Consider the following 13941-nt stretch of genomic DNA (forward strand, 5'->3'; position numbering starts at 1 on the left):
ACTCAAATTGCCTCACAGTACTTTCTCTTGAATAGGCTACATAGAAAGTGACACTGACGATTATAAATCTTAGTGTCAAAAGGGGGATTATGTTGGATCATATTAAAGAAGTTCTGTATTAAAATCACAAATGAGTTTGATTCCCCAGAGTTTAAATTCCAGGGTATTACTAATTAAGAGGTCTCTTGGTTTTTGGTACTGTTTCTCTCCCTCTATGTGTGAAACTTGCAAGCTGCTAATTGTGTTAGTACATTCTAAGACAGAGTCTGTTCTCAAAGCAATTCACAGAGAGAGAGACTCAAAGCAATACTCTAACAACAGAAACAACACCCAAAGACTCCCCACCCTTTTGTTGTATTAACAATTGTGATTAAAATAGAGATAGAGGATGTATGTGGATGGATGCTTGGTGTGGATAATAACTGAATGATCAGGGAGGTGCCAGCCTAAGAATCCAGTGTCCATCGGCTGAAGAAGGCGTCAAGTGGAAATAACCAGAGGACCCTCCGGAGGGCAGACTGGAATCCACCCAACAGCCTCAAGAATGGGAGAACCAAAGAACAAGATAACATCTTGGAGCCGTCAGGAATGTGCTATCTGCTGATTGATTCAGCAACAGCATGATGAAGCAATTCCCATAGACTGGCATAGGAAGAAATTCCTATAAAAATAGACTCTAAAAAGTGAGAACTTTGGGGTCTGATTCTGCAAACCAACTTCCAGGAGCATCAGATGAGCATCTGACAAGGCCCTGCTCCCTCCTCATGTCCAGGCCACCTGGCCAGTGGCTTGGCATGAGCAACTCTAAGGCTGGTAACTATGATAACAACCTTGCAGAACCTGTGTGTGTGGGTGCGTATGTGTGTGTGTGTGTGTTTGTATGAATGAATGTGTGAATAAATATGAGATTGAATGGAATGTTATAGCTATAACTAACTGCTTACTATGATTCTTTCTGTATTCACAATAAATGTGGTATTTTGCCTTTTTCCCTTTAATAAGATCCTGCTGGTTTTTATTTTATTGGTATAACATGGGATACAAGTTGCCCATCTACCAATGATGCTTTTTTCAACATGGGGGGGAGGGGAGTGATTTTTGTACCTTTTTTAGAAAAAAAAAGTCTTTAGATATCTTAAATCTTAAATTTACTATGTATACATTAACAAACGACTACTGTGCACAATCACAAATTAGTTTTTACAACCGTTTATTGTATCAGTGGACTCCAGCCATTGAAACATTTTGCTATTAAATTGTTATGATAGCAGATAAAGATACAATAGACTTTCCTAGCTTCAGAGGATCAGTGGTAATCTTTAAAATGAATGACAAGAGTTCAGTTATTCACCTCACTTTTACCTCTGGATATGAAAAATCAGATCTATTTGGATATTTAAACAGTAAAAGTACATTATTTTGAAGATCACTATTAAAAATTTTGTATTCTTAAAATAGTAGTGTTCAGATGAGAAATAATTTATTATAGCCGTACTGCACAACACCCTCCTTCAGCCATAATTAGACATCCAAGGGAAATCTCATCCCACTCCCATTTTACTTACTGTTTCTTGCTCCTGTGCTGAAATTTGTTTGTGAAGGTGAGGGAAGATGATCCTGAGAAGAGTTAGATTCACTAGGAAACTTTTGATTTTGTACAAAACTGACTATTCTGACAAAAATATGTTCTTGATATGGAGTAAGGAAATTCCATAGGCATATAGAATAGCAAGTTGAACTGCTTCCCTGAAGCCAGATTCTGATTGGTCAGTTGGGCCTTTGTACTAATGCAACATTCCTTATGGTGCACAGCTGAGACTTCATCACCACAATTAAATAATCTCTATAAATATTGACTTCATTATAGGCATCAGGTATAAAAGCAGCCTCTTCCTTTCCTTGCCCCACAATTGTAGCTGCCTTTCTTAAATGTAAATTTAGAAGATAATCTTACTTAAAAGGTTGGTTTGGGAGCTCTCACCAGCTCCCAACTCAGCTTGGTGCAGTTAAAGCTGCCCTGCCACTGTCTAGCACCTCTGAGAGTAGCAGTCAGGCTGCGAAAGGGAGCATTATTTCTCTTCTCAGGAAACACATGGAAGAATCCTGGAAGAGAAATCACTGTGGCGTGCCCAAGACAGTTAGTAGCCCTTCACAGGTAGTGTTTATTGCATTTGGGCTCTTAATTCAGTCTTTTAAATGAGATTAACACTTTAATATACAAAAAGAAAAGGAGGACTTGTGGCACCTTCCGATGAAGTGAGCTGTAGCTCACGAAAGCTTATGCTCAAATAAATTAGTTAGACTCTAAGGTGCCACAAGTACTAATTTAATATAGTTTATAGTTGCCTGCAAAAGAGGCAGGGAAGAGAGGTCACTGAGCTGTCAGGGACAAAAGGGGAAGGAGAGGTAGTTTCAAATTATACACTTTTCCTTTGCCCCACTAGCTTATATATCACTTGGACAGCCCGTCATTCTTCTCTGAGTACTTCAAATCCTACTTTCTATTACAAAAACTGAATTGTGGAACTGGTCAATGTGATTCCTAAATTATGCCCTGATTGGGCAGATTAGGCTGGTGAGTAGTGTCATTGGCTTCAACATGTACTGGTTATCACATGCATAAGTCTTTGCAATATTGGGGCCTTGCTTTTTATAATACAAAGCAAGATGTTAAAAATGGCCTTTAAGCCACCACCAAACTGTTGTTGAAAGTACATCAAGGTTAATGGCAAGGGCAGGAGAAGGGGCCCAAATATTTCACTAAATCATTTAAATAATACATTTTACAAAGTGGATATTGAAAATAATAAAGAAAATGCATTTTCAAGCTTTTTTTCTGTTTCTTTTCTTTCTCTTCTCTTCATCATGGAAACACCTGCTGTCCAAATCCCTGCACTAACAGATTTTAGAAATTGAATTGTAAAACTACTCTTCTGTGCTCTCAGCAAAATGCCATGCCAGGATGTGCATCAGTAGATTATTGATGCATTCCTTTGAGTGGCTTACAAAGCCCATTTAAGGCATTCACTGATGGCCTACTAATGCACAGCCTTTAGGGATTTACTGGCATAATAGATCTTTTTAGAACCACAATCATATAATATTGTGGGCCTGTGATGAGAGAAACTTTGTCCTAAACTCTACCATTTAGGTATTGCAATAGATTTTGCTATGCCAGGTGTTGAAGGGCTGTGTTTTGCAAAGTAATCTTAGGTGAAATGTGCTTTTACCTTAGGGGTTAAATTATGGTTCTATGCATACATCAGTTCCCTCCTAATGGGAAAATGTTTATACTACAAAAGTAGCATAATGTGAGCCCATATTCTGGCTGCTTTCCACCCCAATTCTCAGTCCTTGCTGTGTATTACCCTGCCAGGAGCAGGATTAATCTACACCAGGAGTAATCTGCCTGGAATGGGGTTATGAAGCTGAGTCAGACTGTGCATGTGCCAGAGCACTTACAACCTACTCTGCAATGCCTCTCAGTGGCTCTAGCTACAGAGGACCTCTGAAATGCAATTTCTGTGGATCTGTCCACAAGTTTCTGCCACTCATTTCCCCTCCTAACTACATAGGGTTTTGGTGTGCACATACAATAATGCTTTGCAATTTTTTAGCAACTTCCATTTGAGGATCTCAAAGTGCTTTACAAAGATTATGATTTTAGCCTCACAACCCTCCTGTAAAGTAGGGTATTTTACAGAGGTGGAAACTGAGGCAGAGAGAAATGAAAACACTGAAAGTCAGGGACAGAGCCAGGAATCCCTTCTCTCCTCATCCTGTTTTAGAACCACAAGTTCATCCTTCATCTCCAAGTCTATCCATTTTTTAATACCTTTTTAAGACCATCCTTGCTGCCATATGAGCAGCCCAAGTCCAAATTTGGCCGATAGCAAAGTTACAATAATTTGATAGGATGGCCAGCGTACTCCTTTACCCCTACAGTGAGGTGGTGGTTGTTTATTGTTTTGTTTTGATTCTCTTTAAGAGATTCCCTAATAGCATTCATGAACAGAATTATCCAACAGATATTGTATAACATCTTTCATATTAACTTGCAGAATAAGAAAGAAGAGAATTGGAGAAGTATTTTTAAAAGAAGAAAAAGAAACCACTCCTTTTATATTTAATCATCTCTGTACAAAAGTTAGGAACCATATTAGCAAATTTATTTGTTTACCTGTGATGTTAGATAATATTTTTTTAATATCTGAAACTTACGGTTTGATAGCTACATTATTTGGCATGAGCAAAGCTATTCTGTTAATAGTTTATTAATGTTATTGAAACCCAAATAGTGTACATTATAGGTGGTTATAGATACAGTGTATCTTTACCAATTCCTTTGTGTATCAGATGTAGAGGTCTAATCCTGTAGTTTCTACAGAGGCAAACCTTTGAGTTCAGTAGAAGATTTGCCTGTGTAAGGAATGCAGGACTGGGTGTTAATGGCCCAATGCTCTAAGGAGCTGAATACCATCAGTTTCCATTGAAATCAGCAGAAGTTGGGCGGACTAAAGGGCCTAATTCTGCTAGTAGTTAGTACATAGTATAGTACTTACTAACGTATGAATAGTCATTAGGACTTCTCTTGGTAGTAAACATTAAATCTGTTATAGAGTTTTTGCAGAATTGAGTCTCGAATTAATTCAGGGTGTTCAAAACTAGAAATAAACAGAAATATATAAAGTTTTGTTCAAGAACTGGTTAAACTGTACATTTAGACTATATCAACTTACATACATCATTTTTCCATATCACTTATAAAAATAGTGCAATGTATTTTATTTTTGTGGCTGATTGAATTAACATTGGTATTATATTTAGAAACTTCTCTTTTTAAAGGCCAGTTACAAACTGGTGTGATCTATTTGTAGTTTAATTTAAACTACAGTTTAAACCAAATATAGACATGTATATCAGGAAACCTGCTAGAAAGTTGAATTTGGTAACAAAAAAAATGAATGTACAGTACATTCACAATCAAACATCAATTTCTTCATATAAGCTGTAATATAACTACTCAAAAGCATAAGCTTACACAATATTAAGTCAATTTCTTTTCTCAAATTCACTAGTTCACTCTCAGACTGATTAAGTTAAGATAGAGGAGAATTTGACCTATTCTTTCCGTCCTTATTCCTGCTGAACTTTTTACATTAATGAGAACTTGGACATATTACTACTGAATCATTCAGTGACTAAGGTGAACTGAGAAATCTAGATAGCCAAAAGACTCTTAAATTTGCTGTGATGCATGAAGTCCAAATTCATTATCTAATTACTGAGAGTATTACTTCATCATTTAAAAGCCTTTATTGAAAACTTTAGGACAACCAGAAACATTTGAATTAAGAAAAGGGGGGGGGGGGAGAGAGAGAGATCAAGAAAGAAAATGAGTGTATTATAATGGCAGGCTCATTCATTTTCAGAACAAGTGCCTCCTCACCCTGTTATTGCTTTCATAGTTCACATACACAGAGTGATGGAGTGCTTTCCTTCTATGTTTCCTGATGTAAGCAGAGTCAGGATGAACTCTACCCTGACATCTGGTGGCAAGTAGAGGTGGGTTGTGGAAAAGAACTTCAGGGGCTGATCTCATTTGCATAGGCACACCCACCCTGCCTAGATGGTCACTTTGGCTGCTGTAGGAGCCCTAGTTTCTCTGTTATTGGGGCAGGAATAAACTGTTATTATCCTAATTATGTGAATTGAGGACAGTGGAACTGTACTTGGCCTTTTGTTATGATGGAGGGACTCACCATCAACTAAGCAGCACTCGCTAGGCAAGGGTCATGGGTTCCAAAACCTACTGAGGGGAGAGAGGCTGGTGGTAGGTATTAATGTCTGGTAGTATAGGCCCCCCCCCTGTGAGGGTCCAACATGTCAATTGCACTATCTTCTCTCTCTACTGTGGAATATCAGAGCTAGTTTTGATTCCAACAGGAGTTTAGTTACAGGCTGCTAAGCTGAAATCATTTTGGGCCAATGGTGTAAGGCTCCCTGAGGCTCCCTTACTACAAGCTGAAATCACTAAAGAGCTAAAATTACTAAGAGCTGAAATCACTGAGCGTTGTGTTAAGTGGGGGGGGGCTGAAGCTATATTGCGGAGCAGTTTGCAAGATGGCTGGAGCAGCTCATGGGATGGTTGGTGGAGCAGAGTGGCTGCCAGAACAGAGCGACTTGTGGGATGGCTGGTGGAGCAGAGCAGGGCTGAGCCCCATGGAGAGGTTGGGCAATTGGCTTCGGACCACGTAAGGTGCCCCTTAACCCCCCCATTTCCACCCAGGTTGAGAGGTAAAACTCTGCAGATAAACTTTTGAACGCTGGGGCTGCACTGACCAGGGACAGAGACTTTGGGGTTGTTGGACTTTTGGGACTTTGGGTGACTTTTGGGTTGCTGGACTCAAGAACCAAAGGCCCAATTTGCTTGGGGTGGGTTTTTGCTCATGGGTTGTGTTATGAATCCTGGTGGTGGTGTTTCCTCAACATAATGCCACATTGTTTCTCTCTGTTATTAAAAGGCTTTTGCTACACTCAGACTCTGTGCTTGCGAGAGGAGAAGTATCGCCTCTTAGAGGCGCCCAGCGGGGGTGGTATATAATTGTCCCAGGTCGCTGGGTGGGGGCTCGAGCCGGTTTTGCATTGTGTTATTGGAATGGAACCCCTAGATACTGAACCCGGCCCTTGTTGCTGCCAACTCTGATGGGCAGAGGGGTTACACTAAAATAAACTTGATTCTTCATCTTGATAACTTCCAACACAATAAACAGATTATCTCTGTTGCTAGAACAAAGTAGTAGAATATCCACTCAGCTTATGCTCCTACTTGTCCTGTTGATGTCATATTTTAGGTTGATCGGTTCTTGTTAAACAGCTTAGCTGAGTTTTTGAAACACTGTTAGAATCTGGAAAGTTCTGTGGTGCATTTTCACCCTTTTTGTTAATGATGTGATATTTATAACAACAAACAAACTCCTGACTTGGCTTCACCTCTGTTTGCACATCCCCCAGTAGCTACTCTGTTAGGATCATTCAGTTCTTCGAACAGTCCGGTTTCGATAATTTCTTCCTGCCACGGTATAGGGACAGCACCTGTCGCAAATTTCTTGAAGAATTGCTTATCTTTGTCATCAAACTCAATCCCCCTGATTTCAGAGAAGTCAGCAATGTCTGCAACATCTTTGGCATAGACAACTGATGGATCTGGCACAAAAGGGGGGTCTATGAGGCCTGCCTCCAGCCTATGGAAGTTAATTGTTTTGAAGAAAGCATGTTTTCTTGGATCATCGTCACTGCACCTGCAATAAAGCAAGAGATTGTCAGTCAAAATTGTGATGTGCTAGCTAGCTCATGAAGGTGAACTATATATATACACAACAGAGAGAGCCCCAAAGCTGAATTATAGCTCCACACGTGGACACTCCTAGATTTTGGGAAAGTTTAATTGCACAACTTGGGTCTATTTTAATTTTAAATGGGTTTCATTAAACCATCCCTTTGCATAGTCTTTCAAAAGCCAAGGGTTGTTAGGTGCATAATGGGATCAAGATATTTTGTACTTTTCAGCTAGGAAAGTCAGGTTTTCAGTGGAACTGAAGCTAAGGAGGGGGAAATATTAGGACTATTGTTAACAACAAAAGCCCAGATAATTTGCTTTAGTTTAGGTAGAATAAGAATTCCAGGAAACTGTAGTAGGTGGTTCAATGGGTAATGCACTCAGCTGTCAACTCTGGAAACAGTGGTTTCAGAGTGAAACTGGTGACAAGTAAAACTGATGTTTGTGGTCTCATCTGAAATGTGTATTGGTCCACAGTGCACGCACACAGAAAAATCACACAAAGCCCAATACAAAAGCCATTATTCTCATGAGTATTTCTAATTCACATAAGTAGCCCCACTTAGCTCAATGGGTCTACTCAAATTGCAGGATCAGATCCAGAGATTGGTATGCTAGCAAAGGAATGCAAGCACATTTCCTAGCACCTTCGCACCCAATGACCCTCTATAGCTAAAACTATCCTAGGCCCTTACCACTATGAATATAAACATTAATAAAACTCACCCAAGAATTAAAAATAAAATGAATCAAACGTTTTTTAGACTTTTTCAAAATAAGTGTATCTTGGAAAGAATAACTGCAGTCCATGCAGTGGGCTGAATTAAGGTTCTCTTTTCTTGAAGGAGAATCAGGAACACATGAACTATTGCAATGTGGGCCCACATTCAGATCCCAAGATGACCCCCAGGACAGAAATAATCTGAGTCTCAAGGGTACAATCAAAATATACTATGATCCTTGATGTAGGCCCTGTCCTAGAATGTGCCACTTTTGAAACTTTAGCTGTCAAGAATGTGCAAAGATAACCTTTGAGGCCAGGTCTGTATTACGAAATTAGGTTGGTATAACTATGTCGCTCAGGGGTGTGAAAAATCCACACCCATTAGTGACAGTTAAATTGACCTAACCTCTGCTGTAGACAGTGATACGTTTTCCCATTGACATAGCTATAGCTTCTAGGGGAGGTGGATTAACTATAGTCACCTCAGAAGCCCTCCAGTTGGCATAGGTAGCATCTTCATTGAAGTGCTACAGCAGTGCAGCTGCAGCAGTGCAGGGTTTAATGTGTAGACCTGCCCTGAATTTTGAAGAAGCTATGAACAGGGAGAAAAACTGAGTAGTTCTTTTCCTGTATATATGGATGATACAGCTTGGACTGGGCCCTACATGAGTTAAAGGAGTATGAAGAACCAAGCTATTGTGACAATACCAGGAAAACAGATTTGTCTCTATTCCTTGGCCTCAGTAAATAGCAATGTTGTTAATGGGTTGAAGTTTTCTGATCACACTTTTTTACAAAGTCATATACTAAATAAAGACCACGCTTTCACACATTCACAGTGCACTATGGGATAATACTGAAGAACAGGATGTTCTATGGATATGATTCCCTACAACAAGGTTAAAAGAAAGAGATAATGCAAATTTCTGTTAAAGCCAATCATCTTCATTAATGTGTAAAAGCACCATTACTTAGTGACCAGATGCAGATGTGACCACAGAAAGTTCTGCTCTGCCATGCACAATAACAGACCCTTCAGCTTGAACAGCATCCTTAATTCCCTTTGCACTGCTTCCCATTCCCTAACTGCCCACTCCTGCTCAGAAAACTGCACTTTAGCTTCACTTCCTGGCAGCCTAATTCATGTAAGCATGTCTCCAGAGGCCACAGTCTTGTAAAAAAATGTGATCAAGGGAGCATAGCCATAGCCTGAGAAGCATCAGAGGCAGCCAGATGGGCCTCAAAGGTACACAGAGATGGTGTTACCCATCAAGAAGTGGCAAGGGAGATGTATACTACAGCGATGAGCACAGTAGGAAAACACAGATTAGATCAACAGAGCTTATGTTATTTTTACATATGGTCTTGCAAAACCTAGCTAGCTCAGTTAGTGACACATAAACACCGGTACAGCTGTGGAGGCTGAAGTCAATTGCTGACCGTCTTTATTAGCCTGAAGTGCATTAGAGCTGCAGATCAGATAATGAGAACTCACAGATTTGTGACTCTAGCAGCTCTGTCAGTCACCCTATAGAGTCACTGGGTGATTTCATACTCAGCATATTCATGCAGACTTTATTTTATTTTGCTTTTCTATAATATGCTATTAAAAGCAACAGAACTTGGTGTAGGCTCCACAATGGATTACTGCAGTGTTTCCCCCTCTTGATGTAATATATTTTCTTTTGATACCATCAGGAATAAATTTTTATTTTTTTAAAAATATGAAGCTACAGGAATGCCATCTAAAAGCACCTACTAATACGGTGCTTCTTCTACCTAGCCATGACCCCTTCCCATGTGAATCTGATGTTTACAAAACGGTGACAGAAAAAGTGAATGAGCCTGTCTAACTTCTCTCAAGTTAACATTCCTCAATGAACTATTTCACTGTTCCATGGGACAGCATGGGAGAGGGGTGAGCAAGTTCCAAACGAGAGGGAATGGAATCAGAGAGTGGAGAGAAAGGTGCTAATCTCTCCAGAATAAGCCAAAAACTCTGAGTCTTGGGTACAAAATTTAGAACATTTTCAAAAGGTCAGGTATGCAAATTAAAGCTGCTCTTGGACAGCTTTAACTTATGCAACAGGCACTTATGTAGATAACCCAAGGTCTGATTGACCTTAGCAGAATTACAAAGCTAATCTTTACATAAGGATGAGCTGTTCTTGAACAATATCTCCAGTGTAATAGGCAGAGACAGGGATTTTTTTTTAACATCATGTACAGAAAGGCTGGACTTCCCCTTGCCCATTTCTCATTAAACTGTGTATTGAAGGGAGGGTAAGAAAAAATGGGACATTATCTTAATGGATTCCATTGTGTCCTTCCCTCAATACTTCAAGGTAGCACTACAGATTATAACTAGTCCCCTTTCCTCTCCCCCAAGTGTCATAAAACACAGGGTAAATTGCTCCATCTGTAGTTCTACTTGTTGGGCTGGTAGAAATTTTGGTGGGGAGAAGTGAGATCCTTTTCCCAGTCCCCCAAAAATGTGAAGTGGCACCAAACAGCAAAGAAAGTAGAGGCAGCATATTTTGAAAAATCAAAGCGGCAGAATGAAAAACCTCAGCACAAATAACTGTCTTGAGGTGCTTCTCCCACGCACCACTAAGGGCTAATGTAACATTAAGTAGGCAGAGAGATGGTTTTGTGGTGAAAGCACATGACTAGGATTGTGGTTCCATTAGAAGAGCAGTCTATTCCTAGCTCTTCCACAGACTTGCTGTATGACCTTGAACAACTCACTCAGACTCTCAAAGCCTCAGTTTCCCCAACTTTTAAGTGAGGGTGATAAAGCTTACTTCACACGGGTGTTGTGAGTCTAAATGTATGTAAAGCACACTGAGATTTCAGATGGAATGCTCTAAGTGAAGAGTATTACTATTATTGTGATAAACTAGGCAATTTCTGTCAGCTGTGTTGTAAGATAATTTGTTGCTAAATAGTATCTACAGTTTTCATTCAGTGTTAGAATTGTCAGCTTCCTTATAACGACAAAAAACGGGGAATCACAGCCTCTGTTCACATTTGAAATCCCCACAGAAATACAGTATGTGGCTGATCAACCCATGACCATATCATATTGGTATGCAAGGATGTGTATTTTGGACATTCTTCTGTCAAAAAGCTGTGTAGCTATTATACTTGCCCTGCTGGAGAGAAGATGTGATAAAATGATACACACTTCCCTGCTAAATCCTTGAAAAAATCAAATACAAGTCTTCACTTGTACATTAGATATAAAACACTGTTATATGATCTTCTATGCCATTCTTCAATGTGTTTTCAAATATCTTTAGGTTCTTTGTAAATGCAGTATGACGTTAATATTATTATTAATAATATTAATTTAATAATTTATTTATTTATAATTTAAATTAATTAATAAATAAGATTAATTATACATCTTCACATTAAGCCCCTCCATTGCAAACAGGAGTTTTATATTCACTGCAAGCATTATCAGTGTCACAATGTGGCATTCAGATTAACACTGAATACTGCATAGAGAGGAATCTGGGCTGTTGGCAAATAACAAGTTTTACAAAATAGAAACCACTAATTTATTCTAATTACCATATGTTTCACAAATTTTACTGTACTGGTTACTGAATACTATATTTTATTGCTAAACAAGTGATAGAGACCATATTTTCTAGCTTCATAAACTGTTACTTACCATACCCTTCACAACACACCGTGCTATAATAAAAGTTTTAAGGAAAAATGTGCAATCTTTATACAGAAAAGACTCCCAGTAATTTCAACGGAAGATTTCTCTGTATTATTGCGTAGTATATACATAAAATGTGAAATGACTGAATTAAATGAGTCTGTTCACCTACTTTTTGGTAGGTTCTCAATCACGTTATATTGGAAAACTTGACTTGAATTGGTAGATAAATTTACAATCATGTTTGATGAAAGTTACTATGTGTTCTAAATTTAGCTACCACCAATTTCCTTTATATCTTATTACAGTGTACTTACTTGTCCTATAGATTGTCTTGTATTTATTCTGTCTTGACAGTACTGCTGTTGAATCTTTCACCATGTATCACTACAAAGGTATTTGAAAAGTTAAATACTATAATGTTTAGCTTTCCAATTACCTTATTATTCAAAGAATCTTTAGAATTGCTGACTCAGGGCCAAATCCAGCAGTCCTTTCAAAGGCAAAACTCCCATTAAGGCCGCAAATGGAATTTTTGCCTAATAAGGACATAAGTCCAAGTGTACTCTCCCTTCCAAATAGCCTTGGGATGATGGCAAGAGGACCAGGAAATTCTGTGGGTTTCCATTACATTGGCCTGTCAGTGAGAAGGTTTAGGATACCTGTTGTAGGAAACAAATGGTTCAGTCTTCCAACCCTGATACCTGCAGGCTTATTAGGGGTTGTCCCTTCATGCTGCTGCTTTGTAACCCTGATAGCACAGTTTCTACAAGAGTTGTGCTGACATAGACCAAGCATTCTGCAATCAAGTAGCATTATCTTAGATGCAGATATATACTAGAATATTCACTGTCTAGGGGGAAGAGAATATTATGGAGGTGGCTCCTCCCCTTCCTCAAAACCCTACAAAGCTCCAAAAGAGGAGCTACTATGGATTTCTGGGGAGGTAATGGGGATTGACGCCACAGAGGCAACATTCCTCCATTTCCATGCTCTCCCAAGAGAGATCTGCTAGAGCAAGATCACTTCCATTCATGGAAATGGAAAGGAAGATTGAGGTCTTTGCAGAAACTGTAGGATTTGGCCTCTATTTGTATGAAATAATGATTGCATAATTGATCTAGGCTTAAACATGGGAAATAAGCCATACCTGCTTCCTAAACGGTGCTCTGATTTCTTAGCCAAGAACAGCCTGCAAATATCTTTTGTTTCCTCCGTGAAGTTGGCATGCTCAAATTTCACCTCATCTTCCAAGGTTCTTTTTTTCACGTCATCCTTATTGACCTTTTCTTTGAAATCCTTGAATGGAGTTCGACCCGCAACCATCTCATAAATACTACATCCCATAGCAAACCAGTCCACAGGGTAGGAGTAATTCTCTTCCTTCAGGATTTCAGGAGCCATATAACCATTAGTCCCAGCCTATGGCAATCAAACATATATGTTTACTAGACAATGGCAATAATGAAATGCATAGGAGTAAGTACATTTTAATCTCCTACAGTTAATTACATCAAGCCACAAAATGTATCTGAAGGTATCAGTAGCAAACATGATAGAATTATGCTTATAGAAACTATAGATGACATTCGACAGATATGCATCTATGTAATATCCATATAACAGGTTTGGCACATAATTGAATTATTTCTGTTGCTTAAATATCTTTCTGTATGTAAACTTTTAAAATATGATCTGAAAAGGAAAAATATGGATTTGTGCCATTTCTGCTTTTTATATAATGTATAAAGAAAGCCTGAGAGGTTTTGTTTTTAAAAAAATATTTCTTTCTGCTTTATTTTTTCTTTCACATTAGAAATTCAGGTCTTATCTACCTTGTTTTCCTGAAAGATTATGAAGAACTGAGGAACAGAAAGTATAGCACATCAGGAGAAACCAGGAAAGTGAAAAGTGATTAACTATTAACATTTATTTGACTTAACCATTTGGGAGAAATCCTTTCCTTAATAGGGATGCACCGCCCCCCCAGAGGCAATGCGTGTAGGAGGGCATGAGGGGGTCACGTGCCCCCCTTCGATTTCTGCCAGGGATTTTATATATGTATAGTTTTTGCAGGGAGTGGATTCAAATACATACCCCCCCACTATCAACAGTAAGATGTCACCTCTGCCATTCTCATCCCTTCAATTAACAGCAGAGAACACTCTTAAACCCACATCTCTGAGTCATCTAAGTAGTTTC

At 38.9% G+C, this 13941-nt stretch overlaps 1 protein-coding gene across 1 annotated transcript in view; it reads right to left on the bottom strand.

Moving 5' to 3' along the window:
* Positions 1 to 1193: 1193 nt before the first annotated feature.
* GRK7 (G protein-coupled receptor kinase 7) overlaps positions 1194 to 13941 on the bottom strand; it is a 34475-nt gene continuing 21727 nt past the window's right edge. Inside the window, exons 3-4 of the mRNA XM_048865434.2 lie at positions 12890 to 13161; positions 1194 to 7301 (exon numbers count right to left, since the gene is read on the bottom strand). Coding sequence (XP_048721391.2) covers positions 6959 to 7301; positions 12890 to 13161 — 615 coding nt within the window. The 3' untranslated portion in view covers positions 1194 to 6958. The remainder of the gene's footprint in view (positions 7302 to 12889; positions 13162 to 13941) is intronic.

This window comes from Caretta caretta, chromosome 9 (assembly GCF_965140235.1).
Source record: "Caretta caretta isolate rCarCar2 chromosome 9, rCarCar1.hap1, whole genome shotgun sequence".
NCBI lineage: Eukaryota > Metazoa > Chordata > Testudines > Cheloniidae > Caretta > Caretta caretta.